Raw genomic sequence first — 26410 nt, forward strand, 5'->3', positions numbered from 1 at the left:
GTTTTTAAGGCTAGTGATACATACTATTGAAATTGTCCTCCAGAAAAGTTCCAACTTATAATCTCACCAGTAATTTATGAGAGTGTTTCTGTCCCAGCACCCTTGAAGAATATCATTTTTAAGAAAGACAAAAAAAATTGGGGAATGAGTCATACTTTGGAATATACTAAATAATCAGACGGATATAGCTAATAGCATTTGTTACTCAGATTGCTAGAAACAGAAATATATATACATATATAAAATCATTTTAATTTAGGAAAAAATGCCATTTTTTATGCTCCTGATGAACACCCTAGGTTACAGAGTTTGTGGAATAATCAGTCACACCTTCCTCTATCCATGTAACAGCTAGCCTAAAGCAGAAGATAGTAAATTCTCTAGAACTAGTTTCTTATGTCATGTCTCTAACTGCTCCGCTGGGATGACCTATGGATTGTTAGATAGGAGACAGACAGAGCTGCTGGGTCGTCCTTATAAAGAAGGATATCTGGAACTCAGGAGCGTCTCTTATATACCAAACTAGTAAGCTAATGTGGGTTCTGCCTTCTTCCCACTTTTCCTTACCATGCCCACCTACTCCCACCCTCAGGAAGCTGTCTTACAAATGTAAGCCCCTAGAGTTTATGAAAATGTCTTACCAGGGTCTTCAAGTTTCTGGTTTTTCACACCTAAGTTACAAAAAGAAACTTACCAGTTTTAATGATAGAACAAAGTAATTGGGAGTTACCACAGTTGGAGCAGAACTATTTTCAGGTAATTATGGCCATAAAGATGCACCTGATATATCCAGTAAGCTAATGCTACTAAATTTAAGTGTCAGCCACAGTCTAAATGCACCTTGGCTAATTGGGCTGGAACATTCCTCTGGACCCTCCTACTAAGAGAAACTGTTATACACAGTAAGTCTCCTAGCGATCTCCACAAGCTAGAAAAATGTCTGTCTTGAAGAGTCAGCTGAAGTCCCTGTGAAGTGACCAGTAAAACTTGTGGCTGCCCTGCCAATAAGAAGTGTTACTAAGCAAGTCCTCAGGGGCATGAAATGCTTCACACAAGGACAGGAAATATCTTGCAAACGTCAGGTAAACTGCATACTTAAGGGAAGGCCAGATACTTTTCTCTCTTCAATAAAGAAAAACTTATTGTAGCTACCTGGGCCAAATACATAACAAGGAACTTAAATGCAAAGAAGTGATTTGGGTCATATCACCGTAAGTGGAAACTTAGGGGCTGGGGAAAGCGTCTAATCACCCAGATGTTTTAGTCAAACGATACCAAACATCACCTTACTTGAAAAAGGCAAATGACTAACTTTTTCTACTTTCATCTGGTTGTTTGGTGTCACACAGGCTAATCTCAATGACTGAGAATAGAGCTATACATAAGAGGCCTCAGACCTGGTCAAGAGTGCCTAGCCCTTCAGGTCCGCCCAGTCTTATTCCCTAGAATGGTTCCATATGGTTCAGATCTCCAGAGAGCCAACTCTCTCATTTGCAAGGGGGTAAATTTCCCCAGAATGGATTCTTTTTTCCGCCGCATATCTGCCAGGTTACTCCTTCATATGCGCAAAGTACTCTTTTTTGTCAGCTAAGAATTGAATTTGCTGAACAGGAAAGAGCTATTAAACATCCATTATTTTTAAAAATAGAGCATACTTACCAGAGTTGTAGACACTGATGTGTTGAAAATATTCTGAAATACAAACATGTTTTCATTACATAGTACTATACTTAGATGTGAATGTCAGGTTCGGTCAAGATACAGGCAAAATATGGCAATATGAGAAATATAAAATTTCAGTCTCAAAAATAAATGGATAAAGATTCATTTTAATTACTTTAAGAAGAATTCAAAGAAAAACTAGCCAGGAAGACAGCTAGAAATGGACCCTTATTTTCAAGCTATTAAAATAAATCTTCAAAAGGATCCACCCAAAGCATGCATCAGTCCAAGGCATTTCCTGTCAACTTTGGTTCAGATCTTTTGAGCCTAATTTGATAATGTTGTTCCTGACTACTCTTAGAATTCCTGTTTACCTTCCCAAATCTTCTCCATGGTCCTCTAAGAGAGACTATTTTTGTTATATTCTCCATTTTTCCCTGAGGAAGAGGAAACAGACCACATTACCGTTCTGTCCCCCCCAGTCTTTCCCCTGATGAGGGAAGGAATCCTTCATCAGTCTCCCAAATATTACTTCCCAAGATTTCAAAACAAAGGAATACAAGCCTAACTCTGTGCATAGGAGTCATGTAGGGGTATTCAGGAGTCAAAGTCCTGTAATGATAGGCTAGGGTCAGAGTGGCATGGTCCCTGCCTGCCCAAGGCAAATGCAATGCTTGAGAGAACAGCCACAGGCAAGGCTGGGATAGGCTTAGGGTGGGGTCCTGTACCCTCCCCCTGAAAAGGTAGTAGCAGTAGCACAACTCAGCCTTGAGAAGACAATGGCTGACAGTACGACAGTACAGTGGGGTGGCTCTGACCTATTCCTCTGAGAAATAACACTGATAAAATTCCCATTGCAGAGATAATACTCTAGAGCATATCTTACCCATGTTCTCAACACAATTTGCAGTTTTTAGTCCTGAAACATAAAGATAAAGTTTTATTAGTTAGACACAATCTACCTTAGTAAAGATTTCAAATTGGTCTGTGCCTATTGGTACTCTAATCTGTCAGCTCCTAGTCTATCAGACTCATAATTTAGTGGGAAGCAAATTACATTTTTGTATTCATAGTACAGTCACCAAAGAGCAGTAGCTCTAGATAAAACATCTAACTTTTCTGGAATTCAGTTCCCTTATGTGTATCTTTTATTGGGAGATTGCTTCAAATGACCTCCAGAGTCCCATCCAAAGCTAACACTTCATTTATTTATGTATTTATTTTTAATAGAACTTTATTGGAGGGTAATTGCTTCACAATACTGTGTTAGTTTCTGCTGTATAACAAAGTGAAAAGCTATACATATACATATTCCCCATATCCCCTCCCTCTTGAACCTCCCTCCCACCCTCCCTATCCCACCCCTCTAGGTCATCACAGAGCACCGAGCTGATCTCCCTGTGCTATGCTGCTGCTTCCCACTAGCTAACTATTTTACATTTGGTAGTGTATATATGTCCATGCTACTCTCACTTCACCCCAGCTTCCCCCTCTCACCCCGTGTCCTCAAGTCCATTCTCTATGTCTACATCTTTATTCCTGCCCTGCAACTAGGTTCACCAGTACCAATTTTTTTTTGGATTCCATACATATGTGTTAGCATACGATATTTGTTTTTGTCTTTCTGACTTACTTCACTCTGTATGACAGACTATAGGTCTATCCATCTCACTACAAATAACTCAATTTCGCTCCTTTTTATGACTGAGTAACATTCCATTGTATATATGTGCCACATCTTCTTTATCCATTCATCTGTCAATGGACATTTTCGTAGGCTCCATGCCTTGGCTATTGTAAATAGTGCTGCAATGAACATTTTGGTACATGACTCTTTTTGAATTACGGTTTTCTCAGGGTATATGTCCAGTAGTGGGATTGCTGGGTCACATGGTAGTTCTGTTTTTAGTTTTTTAAGGAACCTCCATACTGTTTTCTAGTAGGTTTCTGGTGGCATCTTTAGGATTCTCTATGTATAGTATCCTGTCATCCGTAAACAGTGACAGTTTGCTACTTCTTTTCCAATTTGTATTCTTTTACTTCTTTTTCTTCTCTGATGGCCATGGCTAGGACTTCCAAAACTATGTTGAATAAGAGTGGTGAGAGTGGACATCCTTGTCTTGTTCCTGATCTTAGAGGAAATGCTTTCAGTTTTTCACCATTGAATATGATGCTTGCTGTGGATTTGCCATATATGGCCTTTTTATGTTGAGGTAGGTTCCCTCTATGCCCATTTTCTGGAGAGTTTTTATCATAAATGGGTGTTGAATTTTGTCAAAAGCGTTTTCTGCATCTATTGAGATGATCATATGGTTTTTATTCCTTAATTTGTTATGGTGGTGTATCACATTGATTTATTGGCGTATATTGAAGAATCCTTGCATCCCTGGGATAAATCCCACTTGATCATGGTGTACGATCCTTTTAATATGTTGTTGGATTCTGTTTGCTAGTATGTTGCTCAGGATTTTTGCATCTATGTTCATCAGTGATATTGGTCTATAATTTTCTTCTTTTGTGATATCTTTGTCTGGTTTTGGTATCAGGGTGATGGTGACTTCGTAGAATGAATTTGGGAGTGTTTCTCCCTCTGCAATTTTTTGGAAGAGTTTGAGAAGGATCAAACTCTTGAGAAGGATCAGTGTTAGCTCTTCTCTAAATGTTTGGTAGAATTCACCTGTGAAGCCATCTGGTCCTGGACTTTTGTTTGTTGGAAGAGCTTTAATTACCGTTTCAATTTCATTACTTGTGATTGATCTGTTTATATTTTCTAATTCTTCCTGGTTCAGTCTTGGAAAATTGTATCTTTCTAAGAATTTGTCCATTTCTTCGTGGCTGTCCATTTTATTGGCATATAGTTGTTTGTAGTAGTCTCTTATAATCCTTTGTATTTCTGCAGTGTCAGTTGTGATTTCTCCTTTTTCATTTCTAATTTTATTGATTTGCATCCTGTTTTTTTCTTGATGAGGCTGGCTAAGGGTTTATCAATTTTGTTTATCTTCTCAAAGATTTTAGATTTTAGTTTTATTGATCTTTGCTATTGTTTTCTTCATTTCTATTTCATTTATTTCTGCTCTGATCTTTATGATTTATTTCCTTCTACTGACTTTGGGTTTTCTTTGTTCTTCTTTCTCTAGATGTTTTAAGTGTAGGGTTAGATTGTTTATTTGAGATTTTTCTTGTTTCTTGAGGTGAGATTGAATGGCTATAAACTTCCTTCTTAGAACTGCTTTTGCTGTGTCCTATAGGTTTGGGGTCATCGTATTTTCATTGTCATTTGATTCTATGTATTTTTTTATTCCTTCTTTGACTTCTTCACTGATCTCTTGGTTGTTTAGCCTCCATGTATTTGTGTTTTTTACAGTTTTTTTCCTGTAATTGATTTCCAATCTCATAGCGTTGTGGTCAGAAAAGATGCTTGATACAATTTCAATTTTCTTAAATTTACGGAGGCTTGATTTGTGACCCAAGATGTGATCTATCCTGGAGAACGTTCCATGAGCATTTGAGAAGAAAGTGTATTCTGCCACTTTCGGGTGGAACGTTCTATAGACATCAATTAAATCTATCTGGTCTATTGTGTCATTTAAAGCTTGTGTTTCCTTACTTATTTTCTGTTTGGGTGATCTGTCCATTGGTGTAAGTAGCATGTTAAAGTCCCCTACTATTATTGTGTTACTGTTGATTTCTCCTTTCATGGTTGTTAGCATTTGCCTCATGTATTGAGGTGCTCCTATGTTGGGTGAATAAACATTTACAATTGTTATATCTTCTTCTTGGATTGACCCTTTGACTGTTAGGTAGTGTCCCTCCTTATCTCTTGTAACAGTCTTTATTTTAAAGTCTATTTTATCTGATACGAGTACTGCTACTCCAGCTTTCTTTTGATTTCCATTTGCATGGAATATCTTTTCCCATCCCTTCACTTTCAGTCTGTATGTGTCCCTAGGTCTGAAGTGGATCTCTTATAGACAGCATATATATGGGTCTTGTTTTTGTATCCATTCAGCCAGTCTGTGTCTTTTGGTTGGGGCATTTAATCCACTTACATTCAAGGTTATTATCAATATGTATGTTCTTATTACCATTTTCTTAATTGTTCTGGGTTTGGTTTTGTGGGTCTTTTTCTTCTCTTGTGTTTCCCGCCTAGAGAAGTTTCTTTGGTGGTGCTGAATTCTCTTAGCTTTTGCTTGTCTGAGAAGTTTCTGATTTCTCCTTTGAATCTGAATGAGATCCTTGCTGGGTAGAGTAATCTTGGTTGTAGGTTTGTCTCTTTCATCACTTTAAGTATATCCTGCCACTCCCTCTGGCCTGTAGAGTTTCTGCTGAAAAATCAGCTGATAACCTTATGCGGATTCCTTTGTATGTTATTTTTTTTGTTTTTCCCTTGCTGCTTTTAATATTTTTTCTTTGAATTTAATTTTTGTTAGTTTGATTAATATGTGTCTTGGTGTGCTTCTCCTAGGGTTCATCCTGTATGGGACTCTCTGTGCTTCCTGGACTTGGGTGACTATTTCCTTTCCCACGTTAGGGAAGTTTTCCACTATAATTTCTTCAAATATTTTCTCAGACCCTTTCTTTTTCTCTTCTTCTTCTGGGACCCCTATACTTTGAATGTTGGTGCGTTTATTGTTTTCCCAGAGGTCTCTGAGATTGTCTTCAATTCTCTTCATTCTTTTTTCTTTATTCTGCTCTTTAGTAGTTATTTCCACCATTTTGTCCTCCAGCTCACTTATTCATTCTCCTGCCTCTGTTATTCTGTTATTGATTCCTTCTAGTGTATTTTTCATTTCAGTTACTGTGTTGTTCATCATTGTTTGTTTGTTCTTCTAGATTTTGTTAAACATTTCTTGTATTTTCTCAATAGCCTCCATTCTATTTCCGAGATTCTGGATCATCTTTACTATCATTACTCTGAATTCTTTTTCAGGTAGGTTGCCTATTTCCTCTTCATTTATTTGGTCTTGTAGGTTTTCACCTTGCTCCTTCATCTGTGACTATGTTTTGCCATCTTTTTTTTTTTTTTTTAAATGAGTGTGATTGTGTTCCTGTCTTACTGGTTGTATGGCCTGAGGCTTCCAACACTGGAGTTTGTAGGCTGTTGCGTAGAGCTGTGTCTTGGTGCTGAGATGAGGACCTCCGTGAGACCTCACTCTGATGAATATTCTCTGAGGTGTCTGAGGTTTCTGTTATCCCAGTGGTTAGGACTCAGAGCTCCCACCACAGGAGCTGTTGCCCAACCCCCAGCTCATGAACCGAGATCCCACAAGCCACGTGGGGTGGCAAAAAAAAAAAAAAAGAGAGAACAGTAGCAAAGTAAAAAATAAAATTAGACTAGGAAACTAACAGATATGTTAGAAATAATATAAAAATTAAAATATAGATGAAACACCAACCAGAAGGTACAACAGTACCACAATAGTAAAAGAGGGGAGGAGGGAAAAGAAGAAAAAAGCAAAAAAAAAAGGGGTGTAAACGCCTTGACTCTGGAGGGTGGGGCCTAAGCAAGGGCAAGGTTTGGGTGTTGGGTGGGGCCAGTGCTCAGGACCCACAGGGCTGGAAAAGGCCCTGGGGTCTGTAGGAGGTGGGGCTTAGGCTCAACGGAACAGAAGGGGCCCAGGCGTGCCCCCCACCCCTGGTCTCAGAGGGTGGGGGACCTCACCTGGGAGCCCAGCAGGTTTCCTGGGCTTGAGTGAAAGGGACAAATGCCTTCCTCTCCTCTCCCGCTCCTCTGGTCCTGGAGGTCCCCTCCTGCCTGCCTCTCCTGATCTCCCCGGCCTCCTTCCTATGCCCCCAGGATCAATGTAGCCGGTGGCGGGGGGGCTTGGAGGGCAGGGGACTGGCCTGGGAGCTCAGCAGGCTCCTCGGGCCTGAGTGGGTGGGCAATTGCCCTCTGCTCCTCTCCCAGTCCTCCTGGAGGGCCCCTCTGCCTGCCTCTCCTGATCTCCCTGGCCTCAGGGGTGCCAATCTGGCCTCCACTTCTCCTCCCCCCTCAGTCCCCCCACGTCCTACCTGTTCACTTGGGGGTTCCTCCCATCTCCTTGGCCATCAGGGTCCCCCATCCGTGGCCAGCAGGCGCCCTAGTTGTGGGGAGACCTAACTCGGCATCTTCCCACACTGCCATCTTGACTCTGCCCCCACAAGCTAACACTTTATGATTATATGATTAGTCTGAAAAAATTAGGAGAAAATTTATCTGTCTGTTTAACGAATTCTCTCTTCAGATATGAAATGTCCTCCTCAACAGTTAACCTAACCCTTTACTATGGCTTGCTAGCAACCAGGGTGGAGAGAGTCTGGTGCTGACAGCTTCCACCTTGCTGCACTTCCCAGCCTGAAAGGCCTGCTGGGTGGGGCTGCTAGTATTTGCAGTGGCTAGGCACTGAGACTCAGGGAGATGGACCCTGGGAGAGGACTCTGTGTAGCTGTGCAGAACAGCCCAGAGGGCCTGGGGTGTGATCTGGGCCAAACCAGAGCTCATTGTCAGTGTGCATGGCAGGGCTTGGCTCCAGCAGTCGTCTCTGTTGGTGTGCACAGTAGGTGACAGGCAGCATCAGAGAATCACACGTGAGGAGTACTCAGATGTTCCTTTCCTGGCAGAAGGGCTCCAGTTCTGCCCACCTCACACAGCAGCTTGGAGCCGGATTTGGGGCAGAGAGGTCCTAGGAGAGCCCTACCATAGAGGTAGCCCCAGGCCCAGGTGGCAACGCAATCACCTCGATTCCTGCAGTCACAACACCCCAGCCCCCAGCACCAGCCTAGTACTAGGCAAGAAAGGGATGGGACTCCATGGAGCAAAGAGGAGGCCCCACCCAAATCCAGTGCAGGCTCTGGTCACCACAACACCAATCACATGCCCTGTCAAGGGGCTAACGCTCTGAGGAAAGATGTGGCTAGCATCCATACCAAAAGCAGCCATTGCACCAAAATTATTGGACTCATACAGTCTACTCGGGAATGCTCCCACATCAAAAACAGCCCTTCAAGACCATAGTAGATAACTGTTTCTCCTAAATTTATAGAGACACAAATTTAAGTAAAATTTAAAAAGCACAGGAACTGGTCCCAGTTAAAAAAACAAGAGAGGGGCTTCCCTGGTGGCACAGCAGTTAAGAATCTACCTGCCAACGCAGGGGACACAGGTTCGAGCCCTGGTCCAGGAAGATCCCACATGCGGCGGAGCAACTAAGTCCGTGCACCACAACTACTTAGCCTGCGCTCTAGAACCCACGAACCGCAGTTACTGAGCCAGCGCGCCACTACTACTGAAGCCCATGCACCTAGAGCCCATGCTCAGCAACAAGAGAAGCCACCACAATGAGAAGCCTGCACACTGCAACTAGAGAAAGCCTGCGTGCAGCAATGAAGACCCAATGAAGCCAACAATAAATAAATTAAATAAATAATTTTTTTAAGTTATAAAAATTTTTAAATAAATTAAAAAACGAGAGAAATTCTCTGAAAGAACAAAGAATGAAACAGACCTCTCCACTCTACTTGACCCTGAGTTCAAAAAGGAGGTAGTAAAAATGCTAAATGAATTAAGAACGATTATTGATAGAAATGCAGAATCACTGTAACAAGGAATTAGAAACTATAAAGAGGAGCCAATCAAAAACAACTCAATTACCAAGATAAAAACCAATCTAGAAGCAATGAATAGCACACTAAATAATGTAGAAGAACGAATAAGTGATCTGGAAGATAGAATAATGGAAATCACCCAATCAGAACAAAAGACAGAAAGACAAATGAAAAAAAAAATGAAAGCAATATACGAGGTCTATGGGATGATATAAAATGTGCCAAATTTAAGGTCCCACAAGCTGCATGGCAAGGCCAAAAAACATATATATATATTTGAAGAAATTATGGCTGAAACCTTCCCAAACCTAAAGAAGGAAACAGATATCTAGGTACAGGAAGCATAGAGGGGTCCCAAATAAGATGAACCTAAACAGATCAACACCAAGACATATTATAATTAAAATGGAAAAAGTTCAAGATAAAGAGAGGAATCTAAAGGCAGCAAAAAAGAAACAAAGAGTCAGTTACAAAGGAACCCCCATAAAGCTCTTAGCTAATTTCTCTGCAGAAACACTGTTAAACAAAGTCATGAAAGGGAAAAATCTGCAACCTAGGATACTCTACCCAGCAAGACTATCCTTTAGGCTAGAAGAAGAGATAAAGGATGTCTCAGACAAGCAAAAACTAAAAGAATACAGCAATACTAAACCTAACCTAAAAGAAATATTGAAAGGTCTTCTCTAAATAGAAAAGAATCAACAATCTATAAGAAAGGGAAAGTCACAATAGGAATGGCAAATGTATAAAAGGATTGAAGACCACTTAAATAAGCCAGTACACAGATTTAAAAAAATCAGAAAAATTTTGTAAAAGTGTTTATAACTACAATTAACAGCAAAAACGTAAACATTAAGATGTAAAACAGGACATCAAAATCATGAAATATGGGGGAGGGGATTAAAATTGTAGATCTTTTAGAATGTGTTTGAACTTATATGACTACCAGTCTAAAGTAAGTAGTTATGGGTTAACATACTTGAAAACAAGGGTAACCACAAGTCAAAACCATACGATAGATTCACCAAAAACAAAAAGAAAGCAATTCAAGCATAATACAAAAGAAAACCACAAAAAGAAAAACAAAAAGAAGAAATGAACAAGGAAGAACTACAAAATCACCTTGAAAACAAGGTTTAAAATGGCAATAAACATATATTTGTCAATAATTACTTTAAATGTCAATGGACTAAATGCTCCAATCAAAAGACACAGAATGGCAGATTAAAAAAAGAAAAAGAACCTACAATATGCTGCTTACAAGAGACTCACTTTAGGGCAAAAGACATACGTAGATTGAAAGTGAGGGGATGGAAAAAGGTATTTCATGCAAATGAAAACAACAAGAAAGTGGGGGTAGCAATATCCATATCAGACAATACAGACTAAAACAAAGTCCATAAGGAAAAACAAAGAAGGACACTATATAATGATAAAGGGATCAATACAAGAAGAGGATATTACACTCATTAGCATATTCACCCAGTACAGAAGCACCTAGATATATAAAACAAATACGAACAGACATAGAAGGAGAAACTGACAGGAATACAGTAATAGTAAGAGACTTTAACACTCTACTGACGTCAATAGACAGATATTCCAGGTGAAATTAACAAGGCAACAAAGATTCTAAATGACACAACAGACCAGTTGAATTTAATTGATATCTACAGGACATTACATCCAAAAAACCCAGAATGCACATTCTTTGCAAGGGTGCATGGACCATTCTCTAGAACAGACCACATACTAGGACACAAAACAAGCCTCAACAATTTTAAGAGGATAGAAATTATTTCAAGCATCTTTTCTGACCACCACAGTATGAAACTAGAAATCAACCACGAAAAGAAAAAAAAAGGTAGAAACCGATCACATGGAGACTAAACAACATGCTACTAAAAAGAACAATGGGTTGATGATGAATTCAAAGAGGAAATCAGAGAACACCTTGAAACAAATGACAATGAAAATACAGCCTTACAAAATCTATGGGATATAGCAAAAAGCAGTTCTAAGAGAGAAGGTAATAGCAATACAGGCCTTCCTTAAGAAACAAGTCTCAAATAAACAAACTGTCACCTAAAAGAATTAGAAAAAGACCAAACAAAACCCAAAGTCAGCAGAAGGAAGGAAATAATAAAGATCAGAGAGGAACTAAATAAAAATAGAGATAAAAAACAATAGAAAAGATCAATAAAACCAAGAGTTGGTATTTTTAAAAGATAAATGAAATTGACAAACCTCTGGCCAGGCTCACCAAGAAGAAAAGAAGGAGGACCCAAATAAACAAAATAAGAAATGAAAGAGGAGAAATAACAACCAATAGTGCAGAAATACAAAAAATCATAAGAGAATACTATGAACAGTTATATGCCAACAAATTGGACAACTTAGAAGAAATGGAAAAGTTTCTAGAAACATATATCCTGCCAAAATTGAGTCAAAAAGAAAGATAATTTGAACAAACCAATCATTAGAAGTGAAATAAAATCCATAATTTAAAAACTCCCTGCAAACAGAAGTCTAGGAATGGACGGCTTCAGTGGGGAATTCTACCAAACATATAAAGAAGAACTTATACCTATCCTTCTCAAACTACTCCAAGAGACTGAAGAGGAGGGAATGCTCCCAAATTCTTATGAAGCCACCATCACCCTGATACCAAAACCAGACAAAAACACTACAAAAAATGAAAATTACAGGCCAATATCTTTGACGAATATAGATCAAAAATCCTCAACAAAATATTAGCAAACCTAATCTAAAAATACCTAAAAAGGGTCATGCAGAATGTTTAAGTTGTACTCATTCCAGGGTCACAAGGATGGTTCAAATAAATCAATCAATCAATGTGATACACCACATCAACAAAAGAAAAGACAAAACCACATGACCATCTCAATAGATGCAGAAAAAGCATTTGATAAAATTCATCATCCATTCAAGAAAAAAACTCTCACCCAAGTGGGTATAGAGGGAATATAACTCAACACAATAAAAGCCATTTACAACAAACCCACACCCAGCATCATACTCAACAGAAAAAGCTGAAAGCCTTCCTGCTAAATTCAGGAATAAGACAAGGATGCTCACTCTCACCACTTCTATTCAACACAGTATTAGAACTCCTAGCACAGCAGTCAGACAAGAAAAACAAAAGGTATCCAAATTTGAAGGGAAGAGGTAAAACTGTCACTATTTGCAGATGACATGATACTCTATATAGAGAACTCTAAAGACTCCACACAACAACTATTAGAACTAATAAATGAACTCAGCAAGGTAGCAGGATATAAGATTGACATACAGAAATCTGTTGTATTTCTTTACACTAACAATGAAATATCAGAAAGTAAAAGAAAAAAAATCCCATTTAAAATCATGTCAAAAAAATTGGAAAAAACTTTTAAGCAAGGAGGTGAAAGACCTATACATTGAAAACTATAAAACACTGATAAAGAGACTGAAGATGATTTAAAGAAATGGAAAGGTATCCCATGCTCTTGGATTAGAAAAATTAATATTATTAAAATGGTCATACCACCCGAAGCAATCTACAGGTTAATGTAATCCCTATCAAAATATCCATTCCATTTTCACAATACTAGAACTAATAATCCTAAAATTTATATGGAACCATGGAAGACCCAGAATTGCCAAAGCAATCCTGAGGAAAAAGAACAAAGCTGGAGGCATAACCCTCCCAAGATTTCAGACAATACTGCAAAGCTACAGTAATCAAAATAGCGTGGAATTGGCACAAAAACAAATAGATCAATGGAACAGAACAGAGAGTCCAGAAATAAACCAACACATCTATAGTCAATTAATCTACAACAAAGGAGACAAGAACATACAATGGAGAAAAGACAGTCTCTTCAACAAGTGGTGTTGGGAAAGCTGGATAGCTACATAAAAATCAATGAAATTAGAACACTCTCCCATAGCATATACAAAAATAAACTCAAATGGTTTAAAGACCTAAATATAAGACATAATTCCATAAAATTCCTAGAAGAGAACACAGGCAAAACATTCTCTGACATAAATTGTAGCAGTATTTTCTTAGATCAGTCTCCCAAGGCAAAAAAAAAGAAAAAATTAAAGCAAAAATAAGCAAATGGGACCTAAACAAACATAAAAGCTTTTGTACAGCAAAGGAAACAATCAACAACAAAAAAAGACAACCTACGGAATGCAACTGACAGGAGTTAATATCCAAAATATACAAACAGCTCATACAACTCAACAGCAAAAAACCAAACAATCCAAAAAAAAAAATAGAAAGAAAACTTAAATAGATATTTTTCCAAAGAAGACATACAGATGGCCAACAGGCACATGAAAAGATGCTCAACATCATAATTATTAGAGACAAGTAAATCAAAACTACAATGAGGTATCACCTCACACCTATCAGAATGTCTATCATCAAAAAGTGTGCAAACAATAAATGCTGGAGAGAGTGTAGAGAAAAGGAAACCCTCCTACACTGCTGGTGGGAATGTAAATTGGTGCAGCCACTATGGAAAACAGTATGGAGGTTCCTTAAGAAACTAAAAATAGAGCTACCATATGATCCAGCAAGCCCACTCCTGAGCATATATCCAGAAAAGATGAAAAACCTAATTCAAAAAGATACATGCACCTCAATGTTCATAGCAGCACTACTTAGAAGAGCCAAGACATGGAAACAACCTAAGTGCCCATCAACAGGTGACTGGCTTAAGAAGATGTGGTATATATATCTATATACCACATATATGCGTTATAATATATTATATATATAATATTCCATTGTGTATGTATATGTATAAACACAATGGAATATTACTCAGCCATAAAAAAGAATGAAATATTGTCATTTGCGACAACATGGATGGACATAGAGAACATCATACTAAGTGAAGTAAGTCAAACAGAGAAATACAAATATTATATAATATCTCTTATATGTAGAAACTAAAAAATAATACAAATGAATCTATATACAAAACAAACAGATTCATAGACACAGAAAACAAACTTATGGTTACCAAAGGGGAAAGGGAGGAGGGGGTAGGGATAAATTAGGAATATGCGATTAACAGATACAAACTACTATATATAAAATAGAGAAGCAATAAGGATTTACTGTATAACATAAGGAACTATATTCATAATGTCCTGTATAACCTATAATGGAAAATAATCTGAAAAAAATATATATATAACTGAATCACTTGGCTGTACACCTGAACCTAACACAATATTGTAAATCAACTATATTTCAAAAAAAAAAAAAGTAGGAGGGTTAAAAATGGGTAAGAGATTGATCCAGAAATAAACGGGAGAAGACACAAATATAGAAAGGGAATATAACCATGGATTCAGCAGGTGTAAAAAGACATGAGATTACTGTGACTAGCTTTATGCCAATAAATTTGAAATATAAGACAAATGGACAATTCCTAGGAAAATGTAACTTATCAAAAATAACTCAAGAATAAACAGAAAACTCACATGGTATTATAACTATTAAGCAGTTTAAACTTTTTCCACAATGAAAAATACCAGGATAGTTTGGTTTTTACAGAGTACTAAAGAGAAAGGAGCTGCACAGAGAACCCCAGGGATCTTCAAAGCGTTTCCAGTACTCAGCAAAATACTGATCAGTTTATACTTGTCTAAGGAAACTACCCAAGGCCAGGAAAAGAACTCAAAGGATGAAGAATAGTGACTATTCCTACCAGCCACACTGGAAAACCTTATAAGTTGTTATTTTAACAGGGAGCTCTACAGTAAGAAGCCTTGGAAGCAGTTCAGACAACAGTAAATAAAGCCCTCCCAGGAGTTCCTATCTCCTTCAGATCTCAAGAAATTACAGATGTCTGTGACCAAACTCAGAGCTGACTGGAATTTTTGGCAACAAGACTACAGCAGTATTTGTTGGCCACTGCACTTTTGGACACAAGGACTCCTCCCTTTGTAGGCCCTGCTACTGCTAGCCTGTTACTGGGCCTAATGAGACAGACTGTCTCACTAAAAGAAAAGTCAGGGGGCTTCCCTGGTGGCGCAGTGGTTGAGAGTCCGTCTGCTGATGCAGGGGACACGGGTTCATGCCCCGGTCCGGGAAGACCCCACATGCCGCGGAGCGGCTGGGCCCGTGAGCCATGGCCGCTGAGCCTGCGCGTCCGGAGCCTGTGCTCCGCAACGGGAGAGGCCACAGCAGTGAGAGGCCCGCGTACCGCAAAAAAAAAAAAAAAAAAAAAGAAAAGTCATGATTCTCCAACATAATATCTTATTGTGCCATGGGTTCTCTTTGAACTATATTCCCATGAAGTAGGACAAACCCCCAAAAGTTCCACTGTCACATGGAAATTTTACCTCCAGTTAAGGGCCAAGCCTGGCTCCTAAAGCCTTAGCCACTTCCGCAAATAAATGGCTGCCCATCCATTAGACCTGCAGTTTCCAAACAGTGGTAGAGGTGTCCCTGCACGCTCTAGCAAATTCACAGGGGTACCAAGGGATATGTTAAAATTTCAAGACAAACACAGCCCGACTTGATATCTTTCAGACACTGCATGAACTACTAGCTTTAGATAGAACACAGTTTCAAAGTTATGTTACATTCTATTCGATAACATCATATATTTGCAAAGCTGGGTTTTTAGCAATTGTTGTGAAAAAAAGCAAGTATATGTGAAAAATCAGTGTGGATCAGGAAATAAGGTGGTATCTAATCTGACACCAAGGTTTGAGAAGCTGTGCAGTCAGTGTCCAACAGGCACATACATCCCATTAGCAAGTCGCTGTGGTTAAAAATGAAATAATAGTTCTTAAAACTTTTTATATATATTACTTCTTAAAAAACAGCTACTAAGATATTAGGACATAAATACTTATTGCGTATACTTAATAAGTATATACTTATTGAGTATACTTAAATACTTGTTTGAGTTTACTTAGTAAACTCAGTAAGTAAACTTACTGAGTTTACTTAATAAATGGAATTTTTAGGCATTTATTTCAGCCTAGGGGCACTCTGAAAAAAATTATGACAACACTAAGGACACCATGAACCAAGAAAGTCTGAGAACCTCTGCATTAGACAGTACAAAGCCTCACCTACTACTTTATCCAAACTATTGGCTCAATGGGGGCCTCACCTGTAAGACTTCACACCTGAAAAGACAGCTGCCATGCTGTGACAGTCTATGGAGAGGCCTATGTAGTTAGGAACAAGGGAGGCCTCCAGCCAACAGCTCATGAGGAAATAAGGCCTTAGTCAACAACCCACTAGGAACTGAGTCCTGCCATCAACCATGTGAGTGAGCTGGGAAGTACGTCTTCCCCAGTCAAGTATTATGATGACTGCAGCCTTGTGAGAGATCCCGAGTCAAAAGACACAGCTACACTGAACCCAGATTCCTGACACAGCAACTATGAGACAATGAATGTTGTTTTTAGCCACTAAATTTTGGAGTAATTTGCTATGCAGTGATGGATAACTAATACAGGCGTGAGGGTCAGTTTTATGTATCAACTTGTCTAGGATACAGTCCCTAGTTATTCAATCAAACATTAATCTAAGTTGTTGCCTTGAAGGTATTTTGTAGATGGGATTAAAATCTATAATCAGTTACCTTTATATAAGGGAGATTATCCAAGATAATCTGGTGGGCCTGACACAATGAACAGAAAGGCCTTAAGCGCTTAGGCTTCCCAAAAGAAGAAATTCTGCCTGTGGGCAGAGCTTCAGTTCACACCCAAGAATTCCAGCATGCCCTTCCTGACAGCCTGACCTATGGATTTCAGACTTGTCTTGCTAGCCCATACAATAATGTAAGCCAATTCCTTACAACCGATTCTGTTTCTCTGGTTGGAAACCTTGACTGATACAATCAGCATGAACAAGTCTGGTGGGTGAAAGTCTGGAGGGGATTGGTAATGAAGACTTCTCCTTTTTCCTATAAATATGGAATAAACAGTCTGAACAGCCTTCCAAATGTTCTAGGCATTGATTCGTAATGTGAATTTCTCGAGGTGATAGATATGTGATATGTCACTTCCTATCTGGTTTATCTATATGGAATCTTGTTGAATCCCCAAATCCCAGACAACAACACAGAAACTTCGCTACTCCCAAGGAAGGCTAAAAGAGTGTCCATCAGAACGAATGAAGGTACTTATATTTGATGAACCCTCAAGCGCTAGGGGTGGATTTATAAAAAATAAATCTGGATAGCTCTGTAGGTTCATCTTCTTTCCCCCTTTTGATGGCTTAGCAGAGAGTTGCCTCAACAGGTCTGAGCAAGCTCAACAAAATAGACTGACACCAGCCACCGGAGTTCAGGGGCTCTTCCTTTCTAACAAGATTACTTGTGCAGTCAGGGAACACTGATATTCCCTGCCCCCATGACTCTATTAATATGTAAAATATATTTACATATATACCGCCTGGTCCCTCTCTATGGAAATACTGTCCAAAATACCAGATGATCTATGACCAGCCTGTTCAGTAAAATAATGAGAGTTCAGGGGATGAGGTATACTCTACTATTTCTCTGCTTAGAAGTTTTCTTCCAATAAATCATATTATATCTACACTGTAAGGTGCATGAAATCTCAAAGCTATGGCTTCCTACCAGGTATTTATAATTCATCTATAGTCCTCCCAATCCAAGTGCAGTTTTCAGATGGGGTCATTTTAAACGATGAGGAACGTAGCCTGATTACACAGCTGACATTCTACTTTTATCGAGTTTTCTAGAAAAACAGTATAAAAGAAGGTTAACCTGCGGTAATTTTCCCATTAGGACGGATCAAGGGTTTTGTTACCATTTACTTACTCCCATTATCTTGGATTAATACGAGTATCTTTGACCACCAGGAATTATCCTCTCCACTTCCTAACCAACTGAACTATTTTCTTTAGCTAACTAGTTTTTGTAAGGCCCACATACATTTTTATCTTGAAAATCACAAGCAAGTTTAAAGTAGCAGCACAGGACTGTGTTAGCACACTACATTTAGCACAGTATAATTTTTTAATCACTTTCATAAATGCTGCCTTTTTACATCCAGAGGTCTATTCAGTCACAGTGGAACAAGGTTCTGATTATATCCTCGTGGCTTGAGCTTTTAAAACCCCTGGTTATTATCCTTCATAGTGCTTCAAACAGCCTAGCTTTAATGATCACTTCAGGGTGTCTTTGATCCTGAGTTCCCATTAGTTACCTCCAGATGGCAGCAGAGGACACTGGTCAGACTCCGGCTTAGAGGTAAAGCAACACAATCAAGTGCAGTGGCCTGACTTTGCCAGAGCTCTCCAAACAAATAGCACAGGTGAGCCCCCACGGAGGTTTCCCCTTGTGGCTGGTTTGAACATTAACCTGCTGTGTAGCCTCTGCCTGCCTTTCTGGGCAGGCCCGCAGAAGTTTGCCCACTCTCCTCCCCTTTCCTCACACTGGGCTCATAACACACTTCCCCATGTAGGTCCAAGACTTGGCTCATTCTGAATCAACCCAGCGGCTCCACCCCTTTTGTTCATCGTAATGCTACTCACAAACATGAACTCTGGGGGCTCCACTGCCCACCTCTGTCATCAACCAGATACGAGTGACGGATCTGGCCTACTGCAGCTACCGTAGCCAGGGTTTCTGCAGAACCAATGGCTCCAGAAATAGCATTTGTCTGAGTGCATCAGAAGCACCAAAAGTGGTATCATTTTGTCAGCCCAGCTGCAACTGGGTTTCTGGCTATAATGTGCTGGTAAAATTGAACAGGTTCTGGGGTGGAGAACGGGGGTTCTGACTTGTAGGGTTTGCTGATGTCCATGGTAGAACTCTCATCCACGGCCAATTTCAAGCCATCGTGATGTGTGAGGAATTGCCAAGAGATATATGCCCACAGTCAGCTCCCGTAAGCTGGTATGAACTGGCTCCAACTGGCTTCGTTTTTGGTCAGGTCCAGTGTACGGCTGGGCGAGGGAAATGGGCACTCTTCCTCTCAACATAAAGTTGCTCGCTTCAGTCTTCATCTGCCCCCTCAAGGAGAACAGTTGGTCTAACTTCCAACTCAGGGCCAGGACTAAGGTGAGGCATATGAGGTGTTTAGAGTGCAAAATTTAAGGAGGCATTCGCTCTTAGGATCATGCAGGTGAAGGTTGTGCAAGTATATGACCCTAAGCATGAAGATGTCCTTAAATTTTGTGCCCCCAGGGATCTCAATGGCCACACAGCTTCTGCCATTAAATCGAAAGTGGACCAGCTCCCCCCCCCACTCCACCTCACAGGTGTCAGCTCATCAGCACTTCTCTACCTATTCTTTTTATCTCATAATGCACTGGCACATTTGAGTCAGGGTCTAAAAGTCTATCCCACTTCCAAGGCCCTACTTCAATACTTGCTCTGTTTGACCAGCAGCTATCGTTTGGGGTTCACCTAGACAATCATACTCATAAGACCCCAAAAGGCATCCCCTCACCAGTTTACTCTGTTTTGCAGAAGAATGAAAGGCAGGAACACAGCATACCTATTAAAGGGTAGCATGAGTGATACACCTTCAGTGCAAGTCCTCACAGCAGTCCAGGGCTGTCCTTCAGTCCCCAGAATGACATCTCAAATGCAAGAAAACAAGGTTACACAGGTGGGTGCAGGAACTATCCTAGCTTAGTAGCCTCATGCCACACATAGAAGACAGCATCTCTTATATCAATCATGCCATGAGTACTCCAGGACTCAGCAAGAAGAATACCTCAGTATGTCATACCACATTCAGGAATGCCCAAAGCTATGGCTTCCCTCCAGGTATTTATACTTCATTCACAACCTCGCAGCTCAGATGCACTGTAACGATCAACGGTTACGTTTACCATTAGGCAGTGTTGTATGGTTATACAGTTGTCATTCCACCTTTAGTAGATTACAGAGAAACAGTGCTAGAAGAAGATCAACAAGAGACCATTTTCATAAGACGAAGGAGAAAGGGTTTTGTTAACCCTTTACTCATACACCCCAAAGCACAATACCATAAGATTTCAGAACGCTGGAGATAAAGAAAATATCCTAAAACCTCCCAGAGGGCAAAACAAGTCTCATTCAAAGTTTTAGTAATTAGAATGGCTTCACACTTTTTAACAGCAGCATCAGAAACTAAAAGACAATGAAGGAACATCTCCAAAATTCCAAGGAAAATAATTCCCAAGACAAAAATACAAATCTACAAACTATTATTCAAGGTCTCAAAGACAGATTTTTCAGGTATACAAAGTCTCAGAAAATTTGCCTCAATATCTCTTTTCTCAGAAAACTTCTGAAGAATCCCTACCCCTTCCAAACTAAGGAGTAATTCAAGAAAGAGAAGGAAATCCAAGATATAGGGGATTCCTCATAGGGGAGAAGCAAAAGAAAGTCTCAGAAAAGTAGTGAGGAGAGATTTCAGGATATTTTCATAAAGCAAGATGATGGAATCCAGGAGTATATCCAGAAAAAAAAAGAGTATCTGATATACCTAAATGTATTAAGAGGAGATTTTATATTTCTAAGGATTCAGGGGTGAATTATTGATGGGATATAAAAAGCTAAGGAAACAGAAAATCATACAACTAATAACTCTGAGGTAAAAGTAGTACTTAAAAACAAAACGGTACCAGTCTTTACTACACTGGGAGAATGGGAAGGGGAAAGGCACAAATGTTGAGGAGGGTGGTGGTGATCAGATTCTTCTAATTCCCTTCTCCCCTGCCTCCCTACACGACAGAGTCTGGAAAAGCTAATTACCCTCTTTGCAAGATTTTCTTGTAGTTACAGACGATCAAGTAGCTGTTCTGGTCGATGATATGCAATCAGAAGTCCACTCGGAATTTCTCGGAAAGCTTTTACCCTCCTGATTAAACAGGCAGATTTGGCTGCCATCCTCCTATCCTTTCTTTTTGTCTGAACGTGGATTGACGCCTACAGCTGCCAACAGTCACGCTGAAAACATGAATCAACAAACCAACATGCTCAAATTGGTGGACGACAAAGAGTCTGAGTTACTCATGATGTAGTTGAGCCCCTGTACCAACTCTGGACAGCCCACCTCTAGACTTCCAATTAAGTGAGAGCCACCAGGCAGGTTTTGTTCCTTGGCCTATACCCACTAGATGCTAGCAGCAACTGAAGGTAGTCGTGACAACTAAAAATGTTTCCAGTTACGGTCAACTGACCCTAGTGGGCAAAACTGCTAGCTGAGAACCATTACCTTATATTAGTATTTTGGTTTTTTAACTTTCAGTAATACCGTAAATGTATTATTTTGATACAATTAAATTATGAAAAAAGAAACTAACAGTATGAAAAGAGCTAGATGAGAGACCACCAACGTTTTGTCTCCTTTTAAAACCTCCCAATTTCCTTCCTGACCTCTCCCTGGGCCTAAGAGTCTCACTCCTTCTTTCCCAGACATGCACAGACAGAACAGAGACACTTACCACCTAGAAATGCACACTCATAATGGCTGCAGGTCTTGTTTGTGCTTTGCAGGATAAGGTTATTGCCAGTCCCATCCTGTGTCACATGAAAAACCTCATTCACGGGTATTAAAATAATTCTTTCACTGTCTTTATCAAAAAATTTTTCAACGGCAATTCCAAAGCACGTGTTGATGGTTAACAGAACGTCTTGGTCATTAGCAACTTGAGGTTTGGTTGAATATGCCAAGGTGAAATGGCCAAATCGGACTTGGTTTAGTCCTCCAAATGTAGATAAAGTAGTCTGCCTTACGCTATACACCACGTTTTTGTAGCTGCTCTCACAAGGTCTTCTCAGCAACTGCAGAGCTTTCGTCAGGTAAAAATGAAACGCTTTGAACTGGAAGCCATAGACATAATCTTTTCGAGACTGGCCGGCCATTTTCCCAGCTTCATTGAACAGATGGTAAAAGGAAGTTTGCTCTTGAGCTTCAGAAACATATGCCATCAGGGCTATTCCATGGTTATCCTTAAAACCCATAGGGAGAGAGAGCTGAGTCTTCCGAGCTTCCCACTTGGCTTCTGCATTTTCCCACACATCTTCTAAGAGCTGGAGGCTTGCTTTTTCCTCCTTGAGCAGCTGGGGAACATATTTGAGTTCCATCCTGTCAGTGCATTTCAGGTATTCGTCATCAAATGCATTGTCTGCCATATCTAACATTTCAGCTTGTACCTTCAAAGGAAAAGGACATTAATACCCTTGAAATAAAGATACTTGGTGTACATCATTTCTCTCAGTTTATCGCATCCACCCCCTCATGCCCAGACTCTCTCCCTTGCTTACAATCAACTTTGGATATATTTTTACGTAGGAAGTATCTTCCACTGCTAATGATAACTTTTCTCACATATTTGTATGAAAGAGTAAATGACCACGCCTGCAACTCATTCGTTTGAACCCTGTGGTACAGAGGAAAGAACAATGAGGGTGAAACTGAAGAAAATGGGTGGCAGTCCTGGCTTTGAACAATATTCTTAGCTAATTTCCTCAACCACTCAAGACTGTTGGGTGAATTTGAAATATCTTGTGTGAAACACTTTACATGAAGGATAAATATATACAGGCAAACATTACCCCTTTTGCTTTGAGGACGCCCCCTCCCCCTTGTCTGTGTGGTTCAGCTAGGACTGATTCTGCATCTTCAGCCCCTATGATAAGCAACGATGCAGGCTTAAAAACCAGAGCACTCCCAGAAAAACAAAAGGCTTTCTTTCCCTATAACCATAAGCTCTAAGGATAATATTGGCTTGTGGCAGCCAATAGTTATCCATTTAGTCCCATGGAGAATCCTGTCTACAAATAAAGCCAACAAAGGAAGGTTTGCAGAGCTGAGAGGTGAAGAGAGAGATGAGGACCTGATAACATTACTTAAGGCCTGAGTCTAGCTTTACCTGGAAACTGTATGTTACTTCAGTCATAAGAATCAGTAAATTCCCTATTTATCTGAGCTGGTTTGAATTGTCTTTCCATTACAAGTAACTGGAAAAGGACTAAGCATCTTTATATGACACACATAACGTAAGAAGCAGGGCAGTGTAGTGTAACGAACACTACTAGCTTTGAGTCAGATAGATCTGGGTTCAAATTCCATTTCTGTTACTAACTAGGTACTAATTACTTATGGGAAAGTTACTTGACATTTCTGAGCTTCAATTTTTTCATCTAAAGAATGGGGATAACGTGAGGAAATAATATCTTAATTGCAGGATTGTGGTGAGGATTAAATGATATAATGAATATATGCAAAGTCCTTAGCCCCAAGGCACATATCAAGCCTTCAACGAGCTGTGGTTATTCTTATCATTTCGTAATAGGAATATATGTACAGTCTTCCCTCAGTACCCATGCGGGATTGGTTCCAGGAGCCCCCGCAGACACCAAAATCCACAAATGCTCAAGTTCCTTATAAAACTGGCATAGTACAGCCTTCCCCGGCAGTCCAGTGGTTAAGGCTCCGCGGTGGCACAAACCAGGGGTGCTGGTTTGAGCCCTGGTCGGGGAACTAAGATCCTGCATGCCACGTGGTGCAGCCAAAAAAAAAAAAAAAGGCGCAGTACAATGAATACAGTGGGCCCTCTCTATCTGCGGGGTCACACATGTATGGATACGGAGGGCAGACTGTATTATGCTGTAAGTTCCTCAAGGGCACGACATGTATCATATTTATCTTCTGAATTCCAAGCGCCTAGCATAGCAACTGGCAGAATATTTAGTTTAAGTGAACTAAGTAAGAACCCTGTGCTCAGGCCTATGGAGCAAAACACAGGATGAGCACATCCGCCCAGAGACACCATCTAAGGGTTTCTACCAGTAAAAGGGTAATGCCCTCCATATCATTGTCTCTTTCCACTACTCTATACTTGTATAGAGTATATAGTTGCTATAGTTGCTATAGTTGCTATAGACTATATACAACTATATGCAACTATAGAGTATATAGTTGCAACCTCAGTTGGAGACTTTATAGAAACACTTAGCCAGGATCTCTTAAAGTTGCAGGCTCCATGTGAATGATTCTTAAAGCGTGTGAGTGTGTGTGTGGAAAGGAAGAGGCGGTGCAGGGAACCAACTTAAGAAAGCAGAACATTAACTTGATTCCATATCCCACACCATCTCCTTCTCACTCTCTCTCTTCTCCCCTCATGGTCAAACTTCTTCAAAAAGACATCTATCTTTGCCATCTCCGTTTCATTTCCACTCATATCCCAACCCTCTTCAATCCGGTCTCCCACCCCCATTCCTCCATCCAAATAGCTCTCACTAAGGAAACATTTCTTCTTAGACTCCTTTGCAGATCTAGCATATTTTCGTTGGCCATTAAACGCTGGTGTTTCTCAAGGCTACTTATTTTCCAACTCTCAGTTCTACCGTTAGGCAATTATATGAGACCCATAGTTTCAGTTATCATCTAAATACCTCTGACCTGTCCTGTAAGTGCAAGATCTGTATAGCAACTGCCTCCTTAATAACTCCACTTGAATTGCTCAAAGACCCTTCGAACAAAACAATCTAAGACCAAGACCAAACTTATAATCTTACTGCCTACAACCACCATCAACCTAGTCCTTATATAAAACCATCTATTCATTTGTGAAATTTTCTTAGATTTCTCCTTCTCAGTCACCCCCTGTGGCCACTTCATCATTAAGGCCTAACAAACTTCTCCAGAGTGCTTTCTGTATGTGAAGCACTAAGTGTTCATATATATTAATTCATTTAATCTTCATGGTAACCCTGTGAGGTAGGTAGGTACTATTATTCGTTCCTTTTTTAAGGGTGAGGAAACTACGGCACAGAGAGATTAACTTGTTTGGAACTGATATTTGAACCCAGGCAATCTGGCTCCAGAGTCCGTTCTCTTAACCAAAGTGTTGTGTTTCTGATGATGAAGATCACTGACATTTATGTAGCACTTTTGAAAAAAAGAGTTTAATTTCGTCCTCATAACAACCCTTATGAAAGGCTGGGCAGGCAATTCACAACACCGTTTTACGAATGTAGGAATTGTGTTGGCATCAGTAATGGTCTTGATTACCAGCCACAGAATATTCTGCCAGGGAAGTCACTGAGACCCTGAACTCCTGGGTCTGTAGGTCATTTTCCTGAAGTGGGAATTTGAGCTTCATGAGATCAAATCATTGCCATCTCCTAGCCAAGAAATGCACTTTCGTCCACAGCACAGAATGTACCAGAGTGCATCTTGGGCGCCAATGCCTAATTTATGTTCAAGACTTCAACATCTTATAAGACATCACACCCTGAAACCACCACCCCACATTCCTCACACCATATCAAGGGTTGATCCAATATGATCCTGTCTTTCCCCCTGTGCCTCTAACTAGTCTCTGCATGTCTAATTTTAGACATCAATTCTTTCTGGCCAAAGGCCACCGCTGATTGTGTGTTCTGTATAGTGAGTACCTTGAGCACTGAAAAAGCCCACAAATGCCACCACAATTCAGGGGAAACTGAATGGACAAGGAACAGGTACAAAGGCTAGGTGAACACACTGATTATATTTTTCTTCCTCTGAGTTATCCATTGAAACAAAATCCTATATGGATGAAATTCAATTACCAAAGGTTTATTACAAAAATGTAAAAATGACCTAAATGGTTAAAAAAAGAAATTGGTTAAGCGAATTAACGAAACATTCATAAAACAAACACATCAAATTTATGTTGCAGAAGAATATTAAAAAGGCAAATCAAAACCACAGTGAGATACCACCTCACACCCATTAGGATGGCTATAAAGATAAGGAAGAAAAAGGAAAATAGGGGCTTCCCTGGCGGCGCAGTGGTTAAGAATTCACCTGCCAAGGCAGGAGACACGAGACACAGATTCGACCTCTGGTCTGGGAAGATCCCACATACCTCGGAACAACTAAGCCCGTGCATCACAACTACTGAGCTTGTGTGCCACAACTACCGAAGCTCACGTGCCTAGAGCCCGTGCTCCGCAACGAGAAGCCACCACAACGAGAAGCCTGTGCACCGCAACAAAGAGTAGCCCCCACTCACTGCAACTAGAGAAAGCCCACGTGCAGCAACGAAGACCCAACACAGCTGAAATAAATAAATTAAAAAAAATTTTTTTAAGTAAAATGGTATATTTTTATATGTGAATTATACTTCAATTTTTAAAAAGTCACACTGCAGACC

The 26410-nt window shown here is 39.9% G+C and overlaps 1 protein-coding gene across 3 annotated transcripts in view; it reads right to left on the bottom strand.

Annotated features, from left to right (window-relative positions):
- Positions 1–26410, bottom strand: part of ART3 (ADP-ribosyltransferase 3 (inactive)) — a 38093-nt gene that overhangs the window by 9229 nt on the left and 2454 nt on the right. Inside the window, exons 3-7 of one of the 3 annotated variants that reach the window (XR_009540288.1) lie at positions 21707–22418; positions 2549–2581; positions 1660–1692; positions 641–671; positions 25–101 (exon numbers count right to left, since the gene is read on the bottom strand). Coding sequence is in view for 2 of the 3 variants with exons in the window: in XM_060147993.1 (XP_060003976.1) it covers positions 642–671; positions 1660–1692; positions 2549–2581; positions 21707–22418 (808 nt within the window). In the remaining variant the exon portion in view is untranslated. The remainder of the gene's footprint in view (positions 1–24; positions 102–640; positions 672–1659; positions 1693–2548; positions 2582–21706; positions 22419–26410) is intronic. The other 2 variants (XM_060147993.1, XM_060147994.1) reach the window with 2 other exon arrangements.

This window comes from Lagenorhynchus albirostris, chromosome 4 (assembly GCF_949774975.1).
Source record: "Lagenorhynchus albirostris chromosome 4, mLagAlb1.1, whole genome shotgun sequence".
Taxonomy (NCBI): Eukaryota; Metazoa; Chordata; class Mammalia; order Artiodactyla; family Delphinidae; genus Lagenorhynchus; species Lagenorhynchus albirostris.